This window comes from Marmota flaviventris, chromosome 9, assembly GCF_047511675.1.
Source record: "Marmota flaviventris isolate mMarFla1 chromosome 9, mMarFla1.hap1, whole genome shotgun sequence".
Lineage (NCBI taxonomy): Eukaryota > Metazoa > Chordata > Mammalia > Rodentia > Sciuridae > Marmota > Marmota flaviventris.
In genome coordinates, this window is record NC_092506.1 from 96978285 (window position 1) to 96998499 (window position 20215).

The 20215-nt window shown below is 36.4% G+C and overlaps 2 protein-coding genes across 2 annotated transcripts in view; one reads left to right on the plus strand and one right to left on the minus strand.

Moving 5' to 3' along the window:
• Tex12 (testis expressed 12) overlaps window positions 1-20215 on the plus strand; it is a 62244-nt gene that overhangs the window by 33216 nt on the left and 8813 nt on the right. The gene's annotated exons all lie outside the window — the stretch shown is intronic.
• Il18 (interleukin 18) lies at window positions 1724-19683 on the minus strand. The gene is made up of 6 exons (XM_027930807.2): window positions 19468-19683; window positions 10547-10633; window positions 9731-9742; window positions 7275-7409; window positions 6136-6269; window positions 1724-1966 (listed from the first exon to the last, which is right to left on the minus strand). Exons 2-6 carry the CDS (start codon window positions 10623-10625, stop codon window positions 1745-1747), a joined length of 582 nt encoding a protein of 193 aa, XP_027786608.1. The 5' UTR covers window positions 10626-10633; window positions 19468-19683; the 3' UTR covers window positions 1724-1744.

The following is a 20215-nucleotide window of genomic DNA, read 5'->3' on the forward strand; positions in this document are numbered from 1 at the left end:
AATGTTGTATTATCTTAAAACTATGCATTTTTATTTTTAAACATTTATTTTTTAGAAGTAGTTGGACATAATACCTTTATTTTATTTATTTATTTATATGTGGTGCCGAGGATCGAATTCAGGGCCTTGCACTTGCTAGACGAGTGCTCTACTGCTGAGCCCCAGATCCAGCCTGAATTTTTTATATTGTAAAAATATTTTATTCACTTAGATAATTCAGTTCTGGGAGACTTTTTTTTTTTTTCAGTACTAGGGACTGAACTCAGGGTCACACACGAGCTAGGCAAGTGCTCTACCACTGAGTTACACCCCAACCAACTTATTTATTTTCATTACAATGCTGGGGATCAAACCCAGGGTCTCACATGTTAGGCAAGTGCTCTACTACTGAACTGCATTCATCCCTAGGCACCACTTACTCATTTTTAAATTATGCATTTTGAGATCCTTGTTAATTTTATTTCATCACTACATGTGTAGGCTTGCTATGGTTTGTATATGGTTTGTTTCCTAAAGGTTCATGCTATAAGCTTTTGGTCTCTGAGGTAACAAAATTGAGGTGGTACTGTAAGGGTAAAAGAAATTGAAGTTAAAGTGTAAAAGACCGGGTGTTGTAAAGTTTCTAAGCTGCAAAGCCTGAGTTAAAATGTAAAGGACCAGGTATTGTTAAGTTCCTATGCTACACCTAAAACCTGAAATTCCTGTAGCTGTTAGGACAATTCCTAGGACTGCCCAGTAAATATTCCCCCTGACCATCTAGTTGTTTAATAACCTAGGACCCTGTGCAGTTTGGCACGTAGGCATCTCAGGGCCTAAACCAATCAGTTTGAATGTGTACCCCGCTTTAGAACTGACCTATCACCCCCGCCCGACCTGTTCCCGCCAATGAATGTGCTAATTAAGTTTGAGAGTTATTGTTCGATTTTCCCATGCCTCATGATGATTTGTTCTGATGTATACAAAGCCCCCGCCCTCCCCAAAAAGTGTGCTTAAGCACTGCTTAACCTCTGCTCGGGGCTCTGGGCCGCTCTCCCTTGTTGAGTGAGCACAGAGCCCCAGCGTGCTGGATTGGATCCTCAATAAACCCCTTTTGCTGTTGCATGAGCCGGTCTCTTGGTGGTCTCTTCCTCCGACGTTCGCCGGACCCTTACAGTACAACCTTAAAGGTGGGTTTGGTGGGGAATGGTTAGATCATGAAGGACCCAACTTTGGAATGAACCAATGCCCACCTCTCAAGAGTAAGTTATTATAAAGTGAGTCTAATCCATGTGTTTGGCACCTTCTGTCTGTGGCTATTTCTCTTCCATGTCTCTACCATGTTTTGATACAGTCACGGGGTGCCCTTAGCAGGATGCTAGCAATGTGCTATTTTGATCCTCCAGGTACTAGAATCATGAGACAACTAAACCTCTTTATAAGTTACTCAGCCTCCAGTATTTCACTATAGCAACACAAAGGACTATGATAAAGCTCATAAACTCTTACAATCTTTCTGAAACACAAAAATTCAGAAAACATTATATACAAACAGAGATATGAAAAATTGTGCTATATATATATGTAATAAGAATTGTAATGCAAAAAAACAGAGTACATGTATGAATACATGAATTGGCATGAACATACTTTACAAAGATATAAAAAATTGTGCTCTATATGTGTAATAAGAATTGTAATGCATTCTGCTGTTGGGTATTTAAAAAATAAAATCAATTAAAAAAACTCAGAAAACAAATTTTAATGTTTAGTTCTTGTTTAGAACAGTGAACATTATAGATTTATCTCTAGAGTCATCCTGTTTTTTCAAAGTAAGTTTGTAAAGATCTTTCTCTTTTTTACAAGCTAGAAAGTATCCTTCATACAATGAAGATTCAAATTGCCTCTTATCATCATGTCCTGGAACAGCTCTCTGAAAGAATATGATGTCACTTTTTGTCTCATTAATATTATCAGGAGGATGGATTTCCTATAGAGAAAAAGAACACAAAATTAACTAACTTTTTTAGGATATGAGCAATTTGAATATATGCAGTTTATTTAGAAATATACTATTGAACAGAACTAAAATAGTTTTTCTTCTTGAAAGTTAAGAAAAAGAATCTCTAAATATAGAAGTATTGATCTCCTCTCCTTAATTTCTAACCTCCCATTCTTCCTGTCCACTCTGACTCTTTTCCACCATGAATACACATCCACATTCAGACTTCTTGATTTCCCTATTGTTGGATAGCTTCCTTCTCTCCACTTCCATTAAGTGGAGCCCACATCTGCTCAAGATGAAATGGAGTTCTAGCAAAGACCACTCCTTTTGGAGCTAATATCAGTTCCTGTCTCCTCCAATCATTCACATCTAAAGATATTGATGACCTCCTCTGTTACAGCTTATAAGGTGTACTCCCACAGCTCTGGCTAATGTAGGAAAATGATCAGAGGTGAAATGATTAGATTATGAGAGCTATAACCTAATTAGTGGGTCAATCCATTAGGTAGATTAATAATTTGAATAGACAGGGCTGGAGCTTTGGTTCAGTGGTAGAGCAATTGCCTAGCATGCACAAAGCCCAGGTTCAATCCTAAGAACCATTAAAAAAAATTGAATGGACTTACTGGGTGGTAACTATAGACAGGTAGGGTGTGGCTAAAGGAAGTAGGTCACTGGTGATATGCCTTTGGAGTTTATATTTTGTCCCTGGTGCTTTGCCTCACCCTCTGCTTTCTATCTACCATGAGCTGAGTAATTTTCCTTAACCATGTACTTGGGCCATGATGTTCTGCCCACTTTGGGCCCAGAGCAGTGGAGCTGCCAATCATGAACTGAACCTCAAAAACTGTGAGCCAAAATAAACTTTTCCTTCTCTAAGTTATTCTTATTGGGTATTTTGGTTACAGCAACAAAAAGCTGACAAAAACATCCTTCTATAAACCTTGGTAGCTCGAGTGTCTGAGTCAATTCTGAGAGAGGCAGGATATGCCAAAAATCTCAGTCTCTTCTTTCATTGGATCCTAAAACTACAATTTACTATAATTAGATACAATAATTGTTCTTAAGGCTGGGTCCTGGGTTCTTGTATATCCCTGCTATACTGGCTCAGTCAACAGCCCTTGACTTTTTCTCTGTGAATCATACTGGTGCAGAGTGGTCTTGAATTTTTATCATGAATATAGCCTACTTGGCTGAGCTGTGTGCCCTGAAAGGCACACATTGATTCCTGTATCTTTTAACCAGAGGACAGGGTCTTGTGAGGAATGGTTAGATTACTTGCAACTATAATCCTGCTGGTCATCTAACTGTAAGTAGTACCCACATTTCCTAGTATTGCACCATGTTTACTATTCAGCATAGACTAGAAAATGTGGGAACTGTCCAAGTTTCTTCCATGTTAATCCTGGAACCAGTAGACATTTTGTACTAAATTTTGACCCCATAGTAGCAAAGATTCTCATCATCGTAGGGCCTGATGAGTAAACTTTTAGAATTGAAATAGCATCCATCCACCTTCCTCCTAAGATGCCTTGAAGACTCTGGAGCACTGGTGGAGATGAGTACTTCCAACTTAGTTATATAACCTTTTCCTTTACCAACAAGTGAGGATCCTGAGTTGATAACCGTAGAAATTAGTTCCGTCACTTATATTTTCTTTTGCAGCTGTCTACAGCAAACCACAATCTAGGAAGAAACCTTAAATTGTAGGAGTCAATCTGGGACTAAGCTGAAGTCTAATGTATAAGTAAGAAACAATTCTTGGCCAAAGTATCAAAAGCTTTAGTAATATCACAGAGGAAAATGAACTTGTTAGATCAAGCCTAGCGTGGAAAATTATAGTTGAAGGTGGGAGTGTGGATAAAATAGGTGATCTCTTTAATCATTTTCAATGTCACATTTCAGAAGTGAGACAAGAAAATCCTTGGAATTTTCCTGAGTGTTGGTCGTGGCCACTTAAAGTCATCCCAGGGAAAGTACACGGCAAATTGATAGTGTGACCTTGGAGATCCACAACTTTGAAAGGCTATCTGGTGAAACACATGCTCTAAGGGCCAAGGATTATTTATATGAGGAGGGATGAATTGGATGCAGGTAAAGTTAAACTGGACCTAACATCAGCTCTTTTGTACACTTCTGATTCCACTGCAAAGTCTGGATATATAGATGAGAAACAGGTACTGATAGTAATTCCTGAAGAAAAGCCCTCTTGGTGTTTTAAATGTTCTTGTGCAAAGAAATTCAGAGCTAATATCTAACACAGAAAGGTGAGCTTAAAATGGCAGCCAGACATGTCTTATTATCTAGACCCTATTCTACAGTAACCTCCTCTAAGATTATTATTAGTGGAGGAAAAGGGATTAAAGAACAGGAGCTAATACTGGTCCTAGCATACTCCTTCCACCTCACCTCTCTTCCCTTCCTCTCCCCTTCCCTTTTTTTCCCCATCCATCCATTCAATTAATATTTGCTGAGTTCCTTCCAGAAATAAATTCCCTAAGAAGCTATTGAAGCTTCAATGCCAGGACTGATCACATGTAAGTTTCTCTTCTAAGGACCTCTTTTCTTTTTTTTAGTGCTAGGGATTGAACCCAGGGGTGCTTTACCACTGAGCTTTGCCTCTTGTACTTTTTTATTTTTTTAAATTTTCAATCAGAGTCTCATTAAGTTGCCAAGGCAGGCCTGGCACTTGCAATCCTCCTGTCCTGGCGGTCAAGTTGCTGGAATTAAGGTGTGTTCCACAGTGCCAGCAAGGCCTAAGACCCTCATTTAAAAAAATCCTAAATAAATTGTAGTTTATGCCTCTGTTTTATATTTTATAAATATTTTATACTTTATAAAATATAATTTTATATTTTATTTCTTTAAATGGGTCACGAAAATTGTATAAGCTTCAGGGTCTCCTAAACCTGGATTTGTTCCAATTCCTACTACATTCCAAGCTTTACTTTGATCTTAATACCCTAGTCAGTCTCTCTCAACAAGAATTCATGTGAAATTCCATATTATTCAGATTCTGAATCTGCCTCTTCAGCTGAAGTAGTTTTCTTCTACCCACAAAGCCTGAGGTTGGCCATTTCTTTCCCTTCCAATTTTCTTGTTCACTTAACTGCTTAATCCTTTCCACTCTGCCCTTCCATTCCAGGCCTCAAATTCCAATACGATAACTAAGCTTCTGGGGTAGGAACTGTAAATTGCCATCTGAAGGGGTTCACTCTAGTAAGAAGGGAATGGCTCAGAAATTTGTCTGGAGGCTTTATCTGTTGCACAATCACTGTTCTTACTTGGATTATATTTTAGAATAGCTTTTTTTTTTCTTTCAAGTTGCCCCTTGGCCTCTCCACTGAGGTCATACCCTAACTTTTTTCATTGGGAGTGGTGATTCTGACAGTGGTTCTTAGTTGAAAAACTCCCACTCAGAGTCTTTACTACATGTGATTCTCCTTTAAAGAACTGTCAATTTGTTAGCAAACTCTGGCTGCTCTCATTGGGAAGGAATTTTCTGGCGCAGTCTGTAGTTGTTTATCTAACAATGCTACAGAAAACAGAGAAAAATAATACAGAATAATGGAGAATAATGGAGAAAAAAGTAATGGCCAGAAATATTTTGAATTTGACTTTGAGAAAATCATAGCATTATTTTACAGCTGATGTTATTAATTTTATTCAATTAGATCAATGTTAAAAATAAGATACATCAACTGAAAACTGAAGGATGTGGCTAAGACTTAGGCTAAGAAGCAAGAACAGAACAATTAGGGATTAAAATATCTTCATCATAGTTTATAAAGTAGCAGATTTCCAGGACAATTAGCTTCAATCTATGTAGCAAGAGTTTATCTAGAAAGTCATATGCTACTATTAAATGAATTTATAATTCACATACTTATTCTATACTACTATTTGTATACAGGTTGGCTATTAAGACATTCAGGTTATGAAACAAGTGTGCCTATTTGTTCTGTGACAGGATCAGAAAAACCATAGTGTTATAGCAAGAGGTTGAAGAGTTTGACAATTTTTTGTTAACTGTCCATCTCAATGGTTCTGTTTCTTGCTCTTTCTGTTCTAGATCAAAGGCTGAACTGAGGATATTTGAGTTTTCTAATTTTGTCCATTAATATGGCTAAAAACAAAGTCAGGCTCAGTCTTACCTTAAAAGAAATATTTTTGTTCTCACAGGAAAGAGTGTAATATTTCTCACACTTCACAGAGATGGCTACAGCCAGACCTCTAGGTTGGCTATCTTTATATATGTATATTTCAAATGTAGTTCGGGGTTCATTACCTGAAATAAACATTAATAAATGAGAATACTAGTTAGAAGAATTTTTGTGCATTGATATTTTGGAAATGTAACCAAAGAACAGTCCTTAGACCCACTGCCAATTCTGCACTCTGAGATTTGACCAGAGAGCAAAAGGGGACTACACACAGCTGGCCAGATTCCTTAAACACATTTAAAAGATGTTTGTTGTTGTTGTTGCAGTACTTGGGGTGGAATGAGTGTCTTGGGTTTGCAAGGTAAGCAGTCTATCACTGAGCTACATACCAGGCCTCTTTTTTTTTTCTTTCTTTTTAAATTTATTTCTTACATACATGACAATAGTGGAGTGCAATACATTTATAATTATCCATACCAGGCCTCTTTAAAACACATTTAAATGAATGTACAACACATATGGGACAACTTTTTGAACATGTTAAATATATTCTGAATTCTAAGATTGTTTTTAGCTTTTGAATGCTAACTAGATGATTAAAATATATTTATTAAGGTATAAGTTCCATTTTTTTCAAGAATGTATATTCACTACTTCAACCTGGTCCCAAACTCTGATATGTGGAATTCATACCTTAAGAGACATAATAAATTTACTCATTTTCTAAGACAATCTTTGAAGTTTTTGGTAGAAGACTGACTCATTTGAAATGCTTGCATATTAATGTTTAATTTTGAGTTTTAAAATGTTACCAAATGTTATCAATATTTTCAGCTATAACCAGCAAGGATTAAGGATCCAACTCTATAGAGATCTTATACAGTTAATACAATTAAAATGAAGGGATTGGTGATCCAAATGTAGATGCAGAATGATGTAAACTCCAGCAATGTGTTTATTAGATCAAATTTTTCACCCTAACTCATAAAGTGTTTTATAGGAGAAATTATTATTACATCTATGGCTTTTTATATAAGGATTGGGTCTTGTATAGAAATATGTAGGCAGTAAAATGGAATGAGAAGAAATCATTAATTATCTCTGAATTTGAAGATACAAAAAAAACATACCTAAAATGTCATAATCAGTCATATCTTCAAACACAGGTTGCTCTCTCCGATCAACAAAGAGAACTTGGTCATTCAAATTTCTTAAGATTGAGAGTCTAAGTTCAATCTTGCCAAAGTAATCTGATTCCAGGTTGTCTACAATATACATTAAATGTTATTAAAATATATTTTTCTAAGAGTACAAATAGACCCTCTGTACAGTTCTATTTTCAATAACGATTACAATCTTCTGTTCCAGAAGTGGCTATGATCAAGTTGACTGTTGTTTTTAGCTTGCTTCCAGAGGCTCACTGTTGCCTGTTACTACTCAGAACCACCCTCTGAAATGTTCACTTCAGATATCCACTTTCTGATCAGTCTCCTGTCCTTCTGGTTTGTTTATGCTTTTACTCCAACTACATATATTCTCAGACTTCACTAAGTCCTCCAGTCTCCTGACTCTAATATTTCCTTCCTAATCTTCTCTTGTCTTCTCTTCCTTCCCTATGCAGTCAAATCCATTTTGTCTATCTTTTATGTTGGTATTTTACATTTTGAACTTGTTAATCTTTTGACTACAAAACTCCAAGCCTGGCTTCTGAGTGCTGTTGTTGAAAGGACCAGCACCACGTTGCATCTTGCAGCCTTGAAGATCAAGGGCCAGAAAGCATCTTCTTTGTTAGAATGAATCATAATAAATAGATTATTTTGTAATTTGTTCTAGTTAGTTATACATGACAGTAGAATGCCTTTTGACACATTATGCACAAACACATTATTTTTATAATCAGAAAAACCTAAAGCTCTTTGATATTGAAAACTCCTCCATCAAGCCCACCTCACTGTACACCTATAGCCTACTTTCCCTCTTTGAACAGCCAAGCTTCTGGCAAGAATTGTCTATATTATTTCTTTACTTTCCATTTACTCTTTTACTTATTAAAATCTGCTCTGCCTCCATTTCTCTATCAAACTGCTTTCACTACAAGCACCAAACTTCCTGCTGCTAAACCTAATTGATGCTTTCTGGTCCAGGGGTAGTGGTGGGGGAAGTAGGCATCATCTTTTCTGCCTTACTCTATATCCCCTTTCAAGTCTAACCCCAAATAATGTCTCATTGGTTCTCTCAAGTATTTCTAAAATCCATTTGCAGCTTCTCATTGTCACTCCACACAATTTCATTTAGAGACTAAAATAATAGTCCCTTAACTGTTAAATTCCTTTTTTTAATCCCCCACATCCTCATCCTACACCATCAATTCATTATACTGAAGCTAGAAGGATATTTTAAAAGATGATCCTGTTATCCCTGAATTCTAATGAGGCACATGGCCACCCAGAATAAAAATATATTTTCCAGATTTCCTTGCAGTTGATGTGGCCATGTGTATAGTCAATGGAATATGAGTGGAATTGATGTGTATAGCTTCCAAGTAAAGCCTTTAAAAGGAATGGGCTGGTCTTCCTTTAATGACCTTTCTTGATAACTGGGTTATAGACCCAGGTAGTATGATGATTTTGAATAGTAAGAATGAGTCAAACAACTAGGGGATGATAGAGTAACAGGAAAGAAGAAATTGGAGATTCTAGTGTCATCAGGCTGCATCCAGCCATATACATGAACCACACTCTGAAATGTTCTGAAATTAGTCCTGTGTTTAGAAAATCTCTATTACCCCCAAGACAAGGTCCAAATCCCTTACCTTTGCATAAGAGAACTTCTTAATCCGTACCTTGTTTCTCACTAGCCTCTCTCATTGTTCTCCTCCTCCCACTCTACTCCTATCCCGAATTACCCTTAGTTCCTCATATATGCCATGTTTCCTTTCATATCTTGGCCTTTAAATGTGGTCTGCTTACATTACCCATCCCTAGGTTCTTTTTATTTTTAAAGTATTTTATTTTTTTGGTGTAGTTTGGCACAATACCTATTTTTTATTAATTTATTTTTATGTGGTGCTAAGGATCGAATCCAGGGCCTCATATGTACGAGGCGAGCACTCTACTGCTGAGCCACAACCCCTGCCCCCCTAGGTTCTTGACTTTCAGAATACTCTTTCCCGTGGGAGCTTCCCAGACTTTTCCCCAAAGCATTTCTAAGAGAGGAGGTTTAAGAAGGGAGATATTGATTTTGGACAATTCTTATACATTGCTCTCCTTTTCCTATTCCCTCCAGACAATCTATGCCTCCCTGATCATCTTAGGACCTGTGTAATAGGTAAGGTTTATTTTGTAACTTCTAAGAGTTAGAAATTCCTAAGGTGTAGGAAGCAAATTTTATAGTGGTTCTTTTTGTATCCCTTATGGTCATCTTCGTTCCGATGCTGTGCTGTTTACTCCACATTTCTTTGAGGAATGATGCCTTCTCAAATAGGTTGGTACCATGTGGACAGTATCTCCCAGCTGACAAGAGTGATATGGATGTGCCAAGGCAGCTACCTACTTTACAAATAAGGAGAAATATATTTATATTTTACCATCGTCTTCAGCTAAAGGAGAGAAAAAGGAGAAAAAAATATGTTAAATTATATATTTCTACACAGAATTTCCTCTTACCCTAGCCTTTGATAACTCTGTTCTGCTGCTCCCATCTTTAACCTCTGTTTTTCTGGTGGCCTATTGGCCTCCATCAAAAAATATTTTATTATTATCCAAAAGGCTGATAAAATGAAGCTCATTAGACTTAATGTGTTGCTAGGTAAGTTAGATTTAAAACTTAAGTTTAGGATTTATAAAGTTCAATACATAACTAAACAGAAATTTTATAAAGTCATAAGTTTTATTCTTAAATTTGTTGCTCAAATGGAAAGTCACCTAAGGATTTTTTATGAAGCTTTCAAATGAAGCTAAACTTTCTACTGAAGTCAAATTGCCCATGAAAGAGTAATCATAAGAATGAATTTTTATTCAATACATTTACATAAGATGGTATAACTCACTTACAAAACTCTATATCCAGGGGATTTCATAATCTACCAATTTGCTTTGGGAGATAGTATTTCCTCCGTGTACCCAGTTTTGTGGGACTTGCAGGATGTTTACCTGCTGCCACCTTGAGAGTGGGCTACTACTAATTAAAGTGCTAAGACATGTGCTGGGAACTAGTACTGGGACTTTGGAAGTGTTGTGGTTAATTTCTAGAGATTCAAATTTTTTGAGAGAAGAGAGATCTTAATATTACATCGGAATCTCATGACAAAAAGGAATTACTTAATAGTTTACCTCACAACCTTTCTAGTTGAATACATTTATCTAAGCCTCAAATATGTTTGTCCTATTGCTTTACGACTAACCTTTGAAGTAAAGTGTATCATCAATAAATATCATTTTCACAAAGTTGATATAATTATTTTCTGTGGGCGCGGCAGCCATCTTTATTCCTAATGGAAGCAAAGAGTCATCTGTTGTTAAGAGGCAATGATTGTTCTTTTTATATAAAAGGAAACTTTTATTGTTATCTTGACCTATCTGCAAATTTAGAAGTCAGTTTATTACTCAGTATGAGTACCCATATTTAAACATTCTCTTAAGAATCATCAGATATTTGGAATAGAGAAAGCACTTTCTCATTAAACAATATTATTGTGGAAAAATGGCTCACAATTGAACTGAATTAATTGTCCTAGTGTTCATTGGTTAATATAAACATATTATCCTTATAAACATACTGCAAATGAGGATGTCAGAAACACATCTAATCCTGTTCTTTAACTAGGGACTTGTTCATTCCTGTCTTACAACAAATGGGTTCCCACGAATGAGAAGCCAAAGGTTCACAACTTCATTGGCAAAGTATTAAAACTGAGGCAACGATAAAAATGGCTTTTCCACCAGGGGGTTGGGGCAGGGTCAGGGAAGGTTGAAAGGCTCTGGCATTTGATGGCCTTTTCTTTGAGCAGCAGCAACAGCTTTGGATATGGAGTCTGGATTAGACCATGTTTTTACATAAATAGTACCTAAATATGACCTTTCTGTAAAAATATCAAACAATACAGAATTTGAAAAAATTCTAATTGCTTCTTTTTGCTCTTAACTCTTCCCCACCTTATCCCACTCCAATATGGTGTGTATCCTTCCAGTATTTTGTCATGGATTAAGGGTTCTAAGTATGAGAAATCTATGAACTTGAATGGGAAAAATACATATTTATGTTAACCAACTTCTAACTGAAATTTAGCCTTCTTCTGATTATTTGTGCAGGAAACAAACCACAGAATTATCAGTGCATCTGTGACTGTCACTAATAGAAACACACATTTCCTGTTGTTTCAATTGTTACAGAGATCTTGAAATATGGCTTAAGCTCTATTTTGAAATTACAGAAGTTATTAGTCTTACCAAGAGATCTTGTTTAATGTGTTAAAAATCACATCTATTTTAAATTTTGATTAAATTATTGTAACTCAGTTTTAATATAGTGAGTTTCCTTTGTAAGTCTAAGCATTTATTTATTTATTGGTACCAGGGATTTAACTCAGGGGCACTGGAAAACTTAGCCATATCCTGCCGGGTTTCTGTTCTCGCGACTAAAAGGCTCAGGGGTCACTCTATGGGCTAACTGGGCTGCACGAAATAACCACACAAGAGACACAAATACCTTTTTCTTTGGGGTCGCTGTGACGGCTCCTCTGACCTTAAGGGTCCGCAGAAAGAGAGAGAGAGAGAGCACACACGCGCTGACCCCTTTTATTGAGGAGAAGCTATTCAAATGAGGCAAGGGGTCAGGTTTCAGGGGCTGAGTCTGTCTTCATGATGTCCACTGTCAGCAGGTTGACTGACACCTGGGTAGGCCACACCCAAGGGCACAGTAAGAGGAGGGGACACACACAAGGCACTTCCATGGAAGATTCTATCCTCAACAGGGCAAGGGGTTATATTACAAAGGAACAGGTGAGCATAGCTTCACCCATGGGGCTGTAGCAAGACACACCCATTTCTGAGCGCCTCAGCACCCAGCTGGGGAGTGTAACTCAGTCGCCTGTAAGGTTGGCCTCCCACAATATCCCCAGCCCTATTTTGTATTTTATCTAGAGACAGGGTATTGCTGAGTTGCTTAGCACCTCAGTTTTTCTGAGGCTGGCTTTGAACTTGGGATCCTCCTGCCTCAGTCTCCTAAGTTGCTAGGATTATAGGCGTCTGCCACTGTGCCTGACTCTCAGTATTTAATTTTACAGATGTAAATACATTGTTCTGAGAAGGGGCTACAGGCTTCACTAGCTTGTTAGGAAGTCTGTTATGGCTTTTTCTCCTCTTAATCTATCTATGGCCACTTTATTTCAAAAAACTCAAATACTGAACTTTCAGAGGAAAATTTAGAACTTTCCTACACCAAAAAAAAAAAAAAAAAAAAAAAAAGATCAGGAAGCTCTTCTCTGAAGTTTAGAAGTGCTTTGTGCTCCTGAGGGTGGTTACAGTTGGGGCTCCAAGCAAGGTGGCAAAATCATAGTCATTAATGATTTGTCCCCACCAAAATTCATGTTGAGGCTTAGTCCCCAGTGTGGCAATATTGGGAGGTGGGACCTAATGGAGGCAGAGCACACTGGTGCTTTTCTCACATGAGAAAAGTGAGTGAGTTGTTAAAATAAGTCCATCATTTGTGTTTCGTCGCTTGCCCTTCTCCTTTTTATTATGAGTTGAAGTGGCATGAAGCCCTTATCAAACGTGGCTACCCAATCTTGAACTTTCCAGTCTCCAGAACTGTGAGCCCAAATAAATTTCTTTTCTTAATAAACTACTTAGTCTCAGGTATACTGTTACAATCATAGAAAACTGACCAAAACAATGGTATATAGGGGAGTACTTATAAATCTGTGCTCATATGTAAAGAACTGACTCAATTTTTTTCCTAGAAAATCTGAGGTCAAGCAAGCATATATAGTAGAGGAAACAAGAAATTAAAACTGAGTTAAAAAAACTTAATTCAAATTAAGCTATCCTAAAATTCTTTTGTTACTTGGTGAGCTTTGAACAATTTCATGTAGGTTCAGTTCCTTACATCCAAATGTGAATAGTTAGTAAATGTATTTTATATAAATAAAATGAAGACAAATCGTTTAGAATTATCAATTAATTTCTTAAAATGGGGGATAAGAGAGATTGAGAAGAAAATAATAAAACAGAGGATAAAAAAGTTTCTGAGATAAATCTAAACATTTGTTTTTACTAAAAGTAAACAAACTTTAAGATTAAAAATCAGACCTATAATAGCTAGATTGTGAGCTCCATGAGGGCATTGTCTTTATTCATTTTTATCGCTTTATTACTTAACATAGTTCCTGTTATCAGTGTCAGAATTCATTTTGGCAGACATTTGTTATGCCGGGACTCTATTTTGATTGGTTATAAATGGGTGAAATAATGACTACAGTTGGTCTTTTCTACTTTTAATTTACACATTTATTGAAGTAATTCACTTGAAATGTACTGAGCAACATGAGCAGGAATTGGATTAAATTAACTAATAGTTAGAGAAGGACACAGTCACCTTAAAAATAAGATAGCTATTTTTAACTACCGCAAGAATAAAGTAATTACTATAGAATTTTTTTTTCAGTACTGGGAATTGAACCCAGACATGCTCTACTGCCAAGCTACATCTCTAGCTCCTTTAAAAATTTATTTTATTTTAAATTTTGAGACAGGGTCTTGCTAAGTTTCCCAGGCTGGCCTCAAACTTGAAATTCTTCTTCCTGAGTAGCTGGCATGTGCCACCATGCCTGGCTCTACTACATAATTTTTAAACTTTCATCAGTCAGAGAGTATTCACTATGCATCAGGTTTGGGGTCAGAAGCTGATGAAACACCCACATATGAAAATTTGCTCCTGTCCTCCAGTGACCCAGATGCTAGTGAGGGAGACAAATACACAGTTATGAAATAGTTACTGTAAGGGCTGAATTTACAAGAGATCATCAGTTTAGTGGTATTGGAGAAGATTTCTCAGAGAAAGTGATGACTGTGCGGCATTAAAGGCGAGGCAGTATTTTCAAGGCCAGGGGAGAGTGTCCACAAAGAAGGACCTTGTAAACAAAGGCTACCAAGCAGGGAGGGTTGTTTGAGGCCTCATCATAAGTAATGCAAGTGTAATCACATTCCAGGAAGGATGTGTCTCTGAAGACCTCACATAGTTTGAGATTATTTTTTCCTTGGGAACAAATGTAAAAGCATGGGAAGAGATATTCTTGTAGTGCATGCTGTCACCACCAAAGTGTATATGTTCTTTTTGTCTACTTTCCAGGCATGATTACTACTGGTTTATAGAATGCTTTGTCCACACAGCTTGTCATGGTTGTACTTTGACATTTCTTTTTCTTGCATCTAACTTTTATTCCAACTTAATATTTGGAGATGTTTTTAGAATAAGCAGTAATAATACCACTTAACATGTTGATAAGGTTGTAACCAGATATAAAAATATTTAAACTTGTTATGTTGAAAACATACCACAATAATAATCTGGACTTCTTAAGAACTTTTGAGATACATAAAGAATAGATTAACTTATATGATTTTGATGTGGAGGCAGATAATTCTACAAGAGACACTTCCATGTGTATAGTAATGTAACAGTTAACAACTCCCTTGGCTTGCCGGCTTTGATATTATGTCATTCTAGATAAACTATTTAATTTGAAAGAATTCACATTATTTCCATTTATTATTCCAAGATTATCATTTTTATATTACATTTGTTTGATTTTGTTTGATTCAATTCACAGAAAACAGAACTTGCAGTGTAGTTGCCTTGACAAAAACCTAGGAAGGATAGTCAGATTACAAAAGCTTTGCTTAACAAGCTAAAGAGGTTAAATTTTTCTTTTTTTTTTTCACTTAAAAAAGGACATTTTAAGCAAGAGAAAGACAGTTAAATTGATGACTTAAAAACCCACTCTGGTAGCAGTATGGAGAATGGATTCCATTGGGCAAGTCTGGGACAGAGACAACTTCAAAAGCAACTTCATTTATTAATTTTTTGTGTTGCTGGGGATTGAATTCAGGAGCTCATGCTTACAAGGAAATGCTCTACCACTGAGCAATATCCGTGGAAGCAATTTTAACAGAAGTTGATGAGGCCATAAACTAAGGTAGTGAATTCAATAGCAGGATTTTTTTTTTTTTTTTTTGATTGGTTGTGAGTCAATAGGAAGAGGGGGAACTGAGGATGACTTCAAAGTTTCTGACTTGGGCAATTTGTTGAGTGATTGACTACCTCATTAGCAATGAAGAGAAAGAATGAAAAACAGCCTAAGTGGAAAAACATTTAGTTCAGTTTTGCAAATCTAAGAGGGATGTGACACATAAGCCAAGGTTCTCAGGAATTTCGAGGAGAGGCTCTTTGAACTCAGAAGCTGCAGAGCCCATAATTTAGATACAAGCTTGAATAAGTTCACTGAATTTGGCAATTAGGAAGTTGTGGTCACTGTAGAACAATTTATACAAACCAACTGGAGGTAGCAGAAGGTAAGTTAGTAAAACCCAGGACAGAATGTGGGGATGGGGGAGAAAGAAAGCTATCCCAAACTACTTTTAGGAAGCAACATAACAAGTTTAGGAACATGGTAGTTGTTGGAGAATACATAATTCACAAATGTCAAGTTCTAGCTTCCAATCCAATTTGAATGGTAAGATAGCTAATGAATTATCTTCCAAAGCATGTCCAAGTAACTTTTCAAGACCTGGGAGTCATTCTTTTTTTTTTTTTTTAATATATTTTTAGTTATAGATGGACATAATACCTTTACTTGTTTATTTTTATGTGGTGCCAGGTATTGAACCCAGTGCCTCACACATTGCTAGGCAAGCACTCTTAACACTAAACCACAACCCCAGACCTGGGAGTCAATCTTGATTCCTTTGTCTAACCTTTTTCTTATCTGATAACATGAGATTCTGATTCAGAAATGTCTCTAAAATTTGGTATCACCTCTTCATATTGCCAGCACTGTTTTAAATCAAGCCTCAACACTTCTCACATCTTCTATTTTAGTGCTTCTATTTAGTACTTGCTTTCAGACTCTCCCAGATTACATATTATTACCAGAGTAATTCCCCCGCCAGGTCAGAATTCCTCTGTTTTGTTCATCCACCAAACTCTTCTTTCCTTCATGCCTTTATATCTCCTCTAGGCAAACCTTCCTTACTCCTCTACTCCTAGCTGGTCATTCTCTATTCAGAGCCCCCTTCCCTCTCTTCCCTGTTTGGGCTTCTGAAATAACTCTTACTACCCTGAATTAACATTACTTTGATTCCAGGCAGGTTTGCCTAGTTTCAGTCTGAATTTCTTTAGAAAACGTCATTCTTTTCCCCCTAAATCTTCGACACCTGGAAAGAGCTTACAACGTATTAAGAGTTAAATAAATATTAAATGAATAAATATTTGCTTGTTGCCAAGATAATAGTATAAAAATTATTAATAGAATTTCCTTTTTCTTTCTTAAAACTTTTCCTCCACTGCTGGGTGTGGTGGCACAGGTCTGTAATCCCAGCGGTTCTAGAAGTTGAGGCAGGAGGATCACAAATTTGAGACCAGCTTCAGCAACTTAGCAAGACCCTGTGCAGCTCAGTGGTAGAGCACCCCTGAGTTCTATCCCCAGTACTGGAAAAAAAAACAACAACAACAAAACCTTTTCCTCTGTCTAAAAGCCAAGGAGAAAGAGAAAGAAAATGAGGGAAGATTATAAATTTAAAAAAATTAGAATGACTTTTAAAAATATCCTCTTCCTTCTTTTTTTCCTTGATAGTTTCTTTTTCATTTCTGTGTTAATTTTGAATTTTTCATTTGTTTTTTTTCTTACCACTTTGTTAGATCTCAATTCATTTACGATTACAAGTGTTGTGTTCTTGTCCTTTACTCCTTCTAATTTTTCTCTTATCTTTTCTTATTCATGTTCCTTTGCTTTGCTTTCACAACTCTAGTATATAAAAATTATAGTTCCCATTGGATAAAATGTTTTCAACATTCATCTAAAGATTCTTGGGCTATTGACTTTTTTTAAGAAAAGAATTATAAACTACCTCAGAAAGCTCCTCCCAGGAATATGTAGTGACAACAGGTTTTTTGAAATAAAAATAAAGTCTTAGTTATATAATTTTTTCAAAACTAGCCAGAGGAGAATGGATGGCAGAATATCATGATAGAAATTAGGCCACGTGAGTTCCAATTTTGTCTGAGGCAAGTCACTTAACTCTGAGGGTCTCAGTTTCCTCATTTGGACAACAAGGAAGTTGGATAGTGAAGCTTGAAGGTCTTTTCAAGCCCCAGCATTCTGCAGTTCTAGACTCTAGTTAAGGCTGCCAGGAAACAACCATTTATTTGTGGCAAATGCCCCAGGGACCACTTCCTTATAATTTTGACACAGCACATATATTTATTGGCTACTTAAAATACAACCAGCATTGTTAAGTCACCAGGAGTTTAAAAGCACAGTATTAGATTAAATGTAAAAATGCCTTGAATTTTAAAAGCTACTATGATTATGTTTATCTTTTCTTTGGAATTCTTTTAAAAAAATTAAAAACTTTTTTTGTAGTTGTACATGGACAGCATGCCTTTATTTTATTTGTTTCATTTTTATGTGGTGCTGATGATCAAAACCAGTGCCTCACACATGCTAGGCAAGTACTCTGCCTCTGAGCTACAGCCCTAACCCCCAAAAATGTTTTTATTAGTGCCTTTCTGCAAAATTCTAATTCTCTGGATGAATGTGGGATGAAATGAGGAAGCATGCTACATAATTAATTTCCCTACAATCAGGTAGAGAGCCATCTCAACAGAAAAGATCAAAACCCAACTTTTCAGTTCTATACAACATTTTGCTTTTGAAAACTCTGCCATCTTGTGAATGTGTGTATGCAGATGTGGAAGAGATAAGGGTAAAATGAATGAACTAGGAAATGAGTTAGTTAATTATAAAAGATAGACTCAACTACTAAATATAGACGTAAAATAAAAAGTCAAATGGAACTGATGTAGTTGAAATGACCTTATGTGAAAAAGAGAATTGAATTTAATCCCAAAGAGTGCTCAAGATTTGAACAGAGGGAGAAGGGCATGGTTAAGGGTAAGTAGAGAGCATCATGGAAGAGCATTTATGTGATAACCAGAACAAAGTGGTTATGGGTGGTGGACTGAATGGACCTCGTTTTTGACTGTAGTGGAACAGTTTTGCTGTATTGCAGTGAACACAAGATTATGGAGGGTTTTGGAAGTCATATAGAGAAGTCTGAATTTAGTTTTATAAGCAATAAAAAGAATACACTGTAGGGGAAAAAGACATTTTGAAGGAGTATTTAGCAGAACTTGAAATAGCTGAATACAAAAATAAAAAATAGAAAGGGTTTAAGGATGTCCTAATTTTTTGTTATTCAACTTTGAAATAGAGTTATTCAGCCCTTCCCTTATTGTGAAATGGAATTCTCCTGGGAAATGTCATAATATTATTCAATGGTAGCCCAGCCCAAAGGTGATGTTACAGATACCTTCAGATATATTTGTGCCAGGTGTTTGCTTGCTTTTAGTATAATTGATTTGGAGTCAAGACTTCCTTTAAAGAAAAGCTTATTTATTATATCACTCTAAAGTAACAATTCTCAGGGTTTTGCAAAGTCAAAGCTATATTATAATAATTCTAGGGTATGATTTGTCTTTTTCTTTCTCAGTCTCTCACGAGGATACAAAAGAGTTTACCAGAGCTACATTCTGTGTGACAGAGACTGTATGCAAAAAAAGATTCCCTATGTCTTCTATAACGCCAGACACTAAAGAGATTTGCAAAAGTGAAAAATGAAGTTATTCTTTCACACTGGGCTCCCTGTTGGAACACATAGCTATCTTTAATTTTAAAATGTCAATTATAATAGTGTAATATGCTTACTATTATTTTAAGATAAATTAGTATGTAACTAATTTTGAAATTTCCAAGTTTTACTTTCTAGTACAGTAAATTATAGTAAGGCAGTAAATAACCCAGGGAAACAAAAACTCCTGAGAGTTCTCAATAATTTTTAAGACAGTAGAGCGGGCAAGAGACCCAAAAGTTGGAGAATCTCTGCCCTAAGGTGAAACTCTTTAACAGTTTCTGCTCAAACTTTTCTTATTTCCTTGTTACTGACTGCCTTAGTGATGAGAAAGGACTTAAAACTCTTCTTGATAGCTTTTTATCAACTCTAATTGCCACGCTTGGATTTCTAAATAAAGAGGAATAATATTGCTTACCTGTACCAAATAGTTTTCTGGAAGAGGAAGTGATCTTGGAGGTTTGAGGTCGTTTTTATTTTCCTAAGACCGTGGAGACTGTAAAAGGTGGCAGCCTCTTCAGTAGTTGGAGTGGACAGCCAGCAATGCAGATGGCACGGGAGAGCAAAATTCCTTGCTGCAGATCTGCATCCAGCAGTCCTGGGAAGCAAAGGGCCAAGTACACTGGAAGGAATGAGGAAGAAGGTTCCGAAGGGGGAGGAGACTACCCCTGGCACGCCTTGGACCCGCCTTCAAATACTGGCTCTTTCCTAGGGCAATAGAACTCAAAATGTTATAAAACAGGGTATTTCTTTCAATATAAAATCACTGCCTAATGAAATAATTTCTTCTGTAAGAGCTGGCGTCCTTCCAAAACCTGTATCTCTTTCAGAAGTACATTGTGAAAGCATTTTAAGAAAGTTGCACTTGCTTAGTCCAAAGAAGCATCTTCTTTTCTCACATCAGTCTCTCAGTTTTGAGTATTTTTGATCACAAAACTTCTTTCTTGTCTAATAGTGTAGAAGAATCAGTTATACTGGAGTAATTCCTAAAATATAATCATACCACCTAAAATACCCCTGAAATGTAATGGAAATTTTTTTTGGATATAATATTTTGTGTAATATTGCTTGCTTCCTTCCTTCCTTTCTCTTTATGACCTAATCCAGGACTTCTCCCTCCCAAGCTCAACATGATGTCAAAGAATAATTGATAGAAGTCATTATGA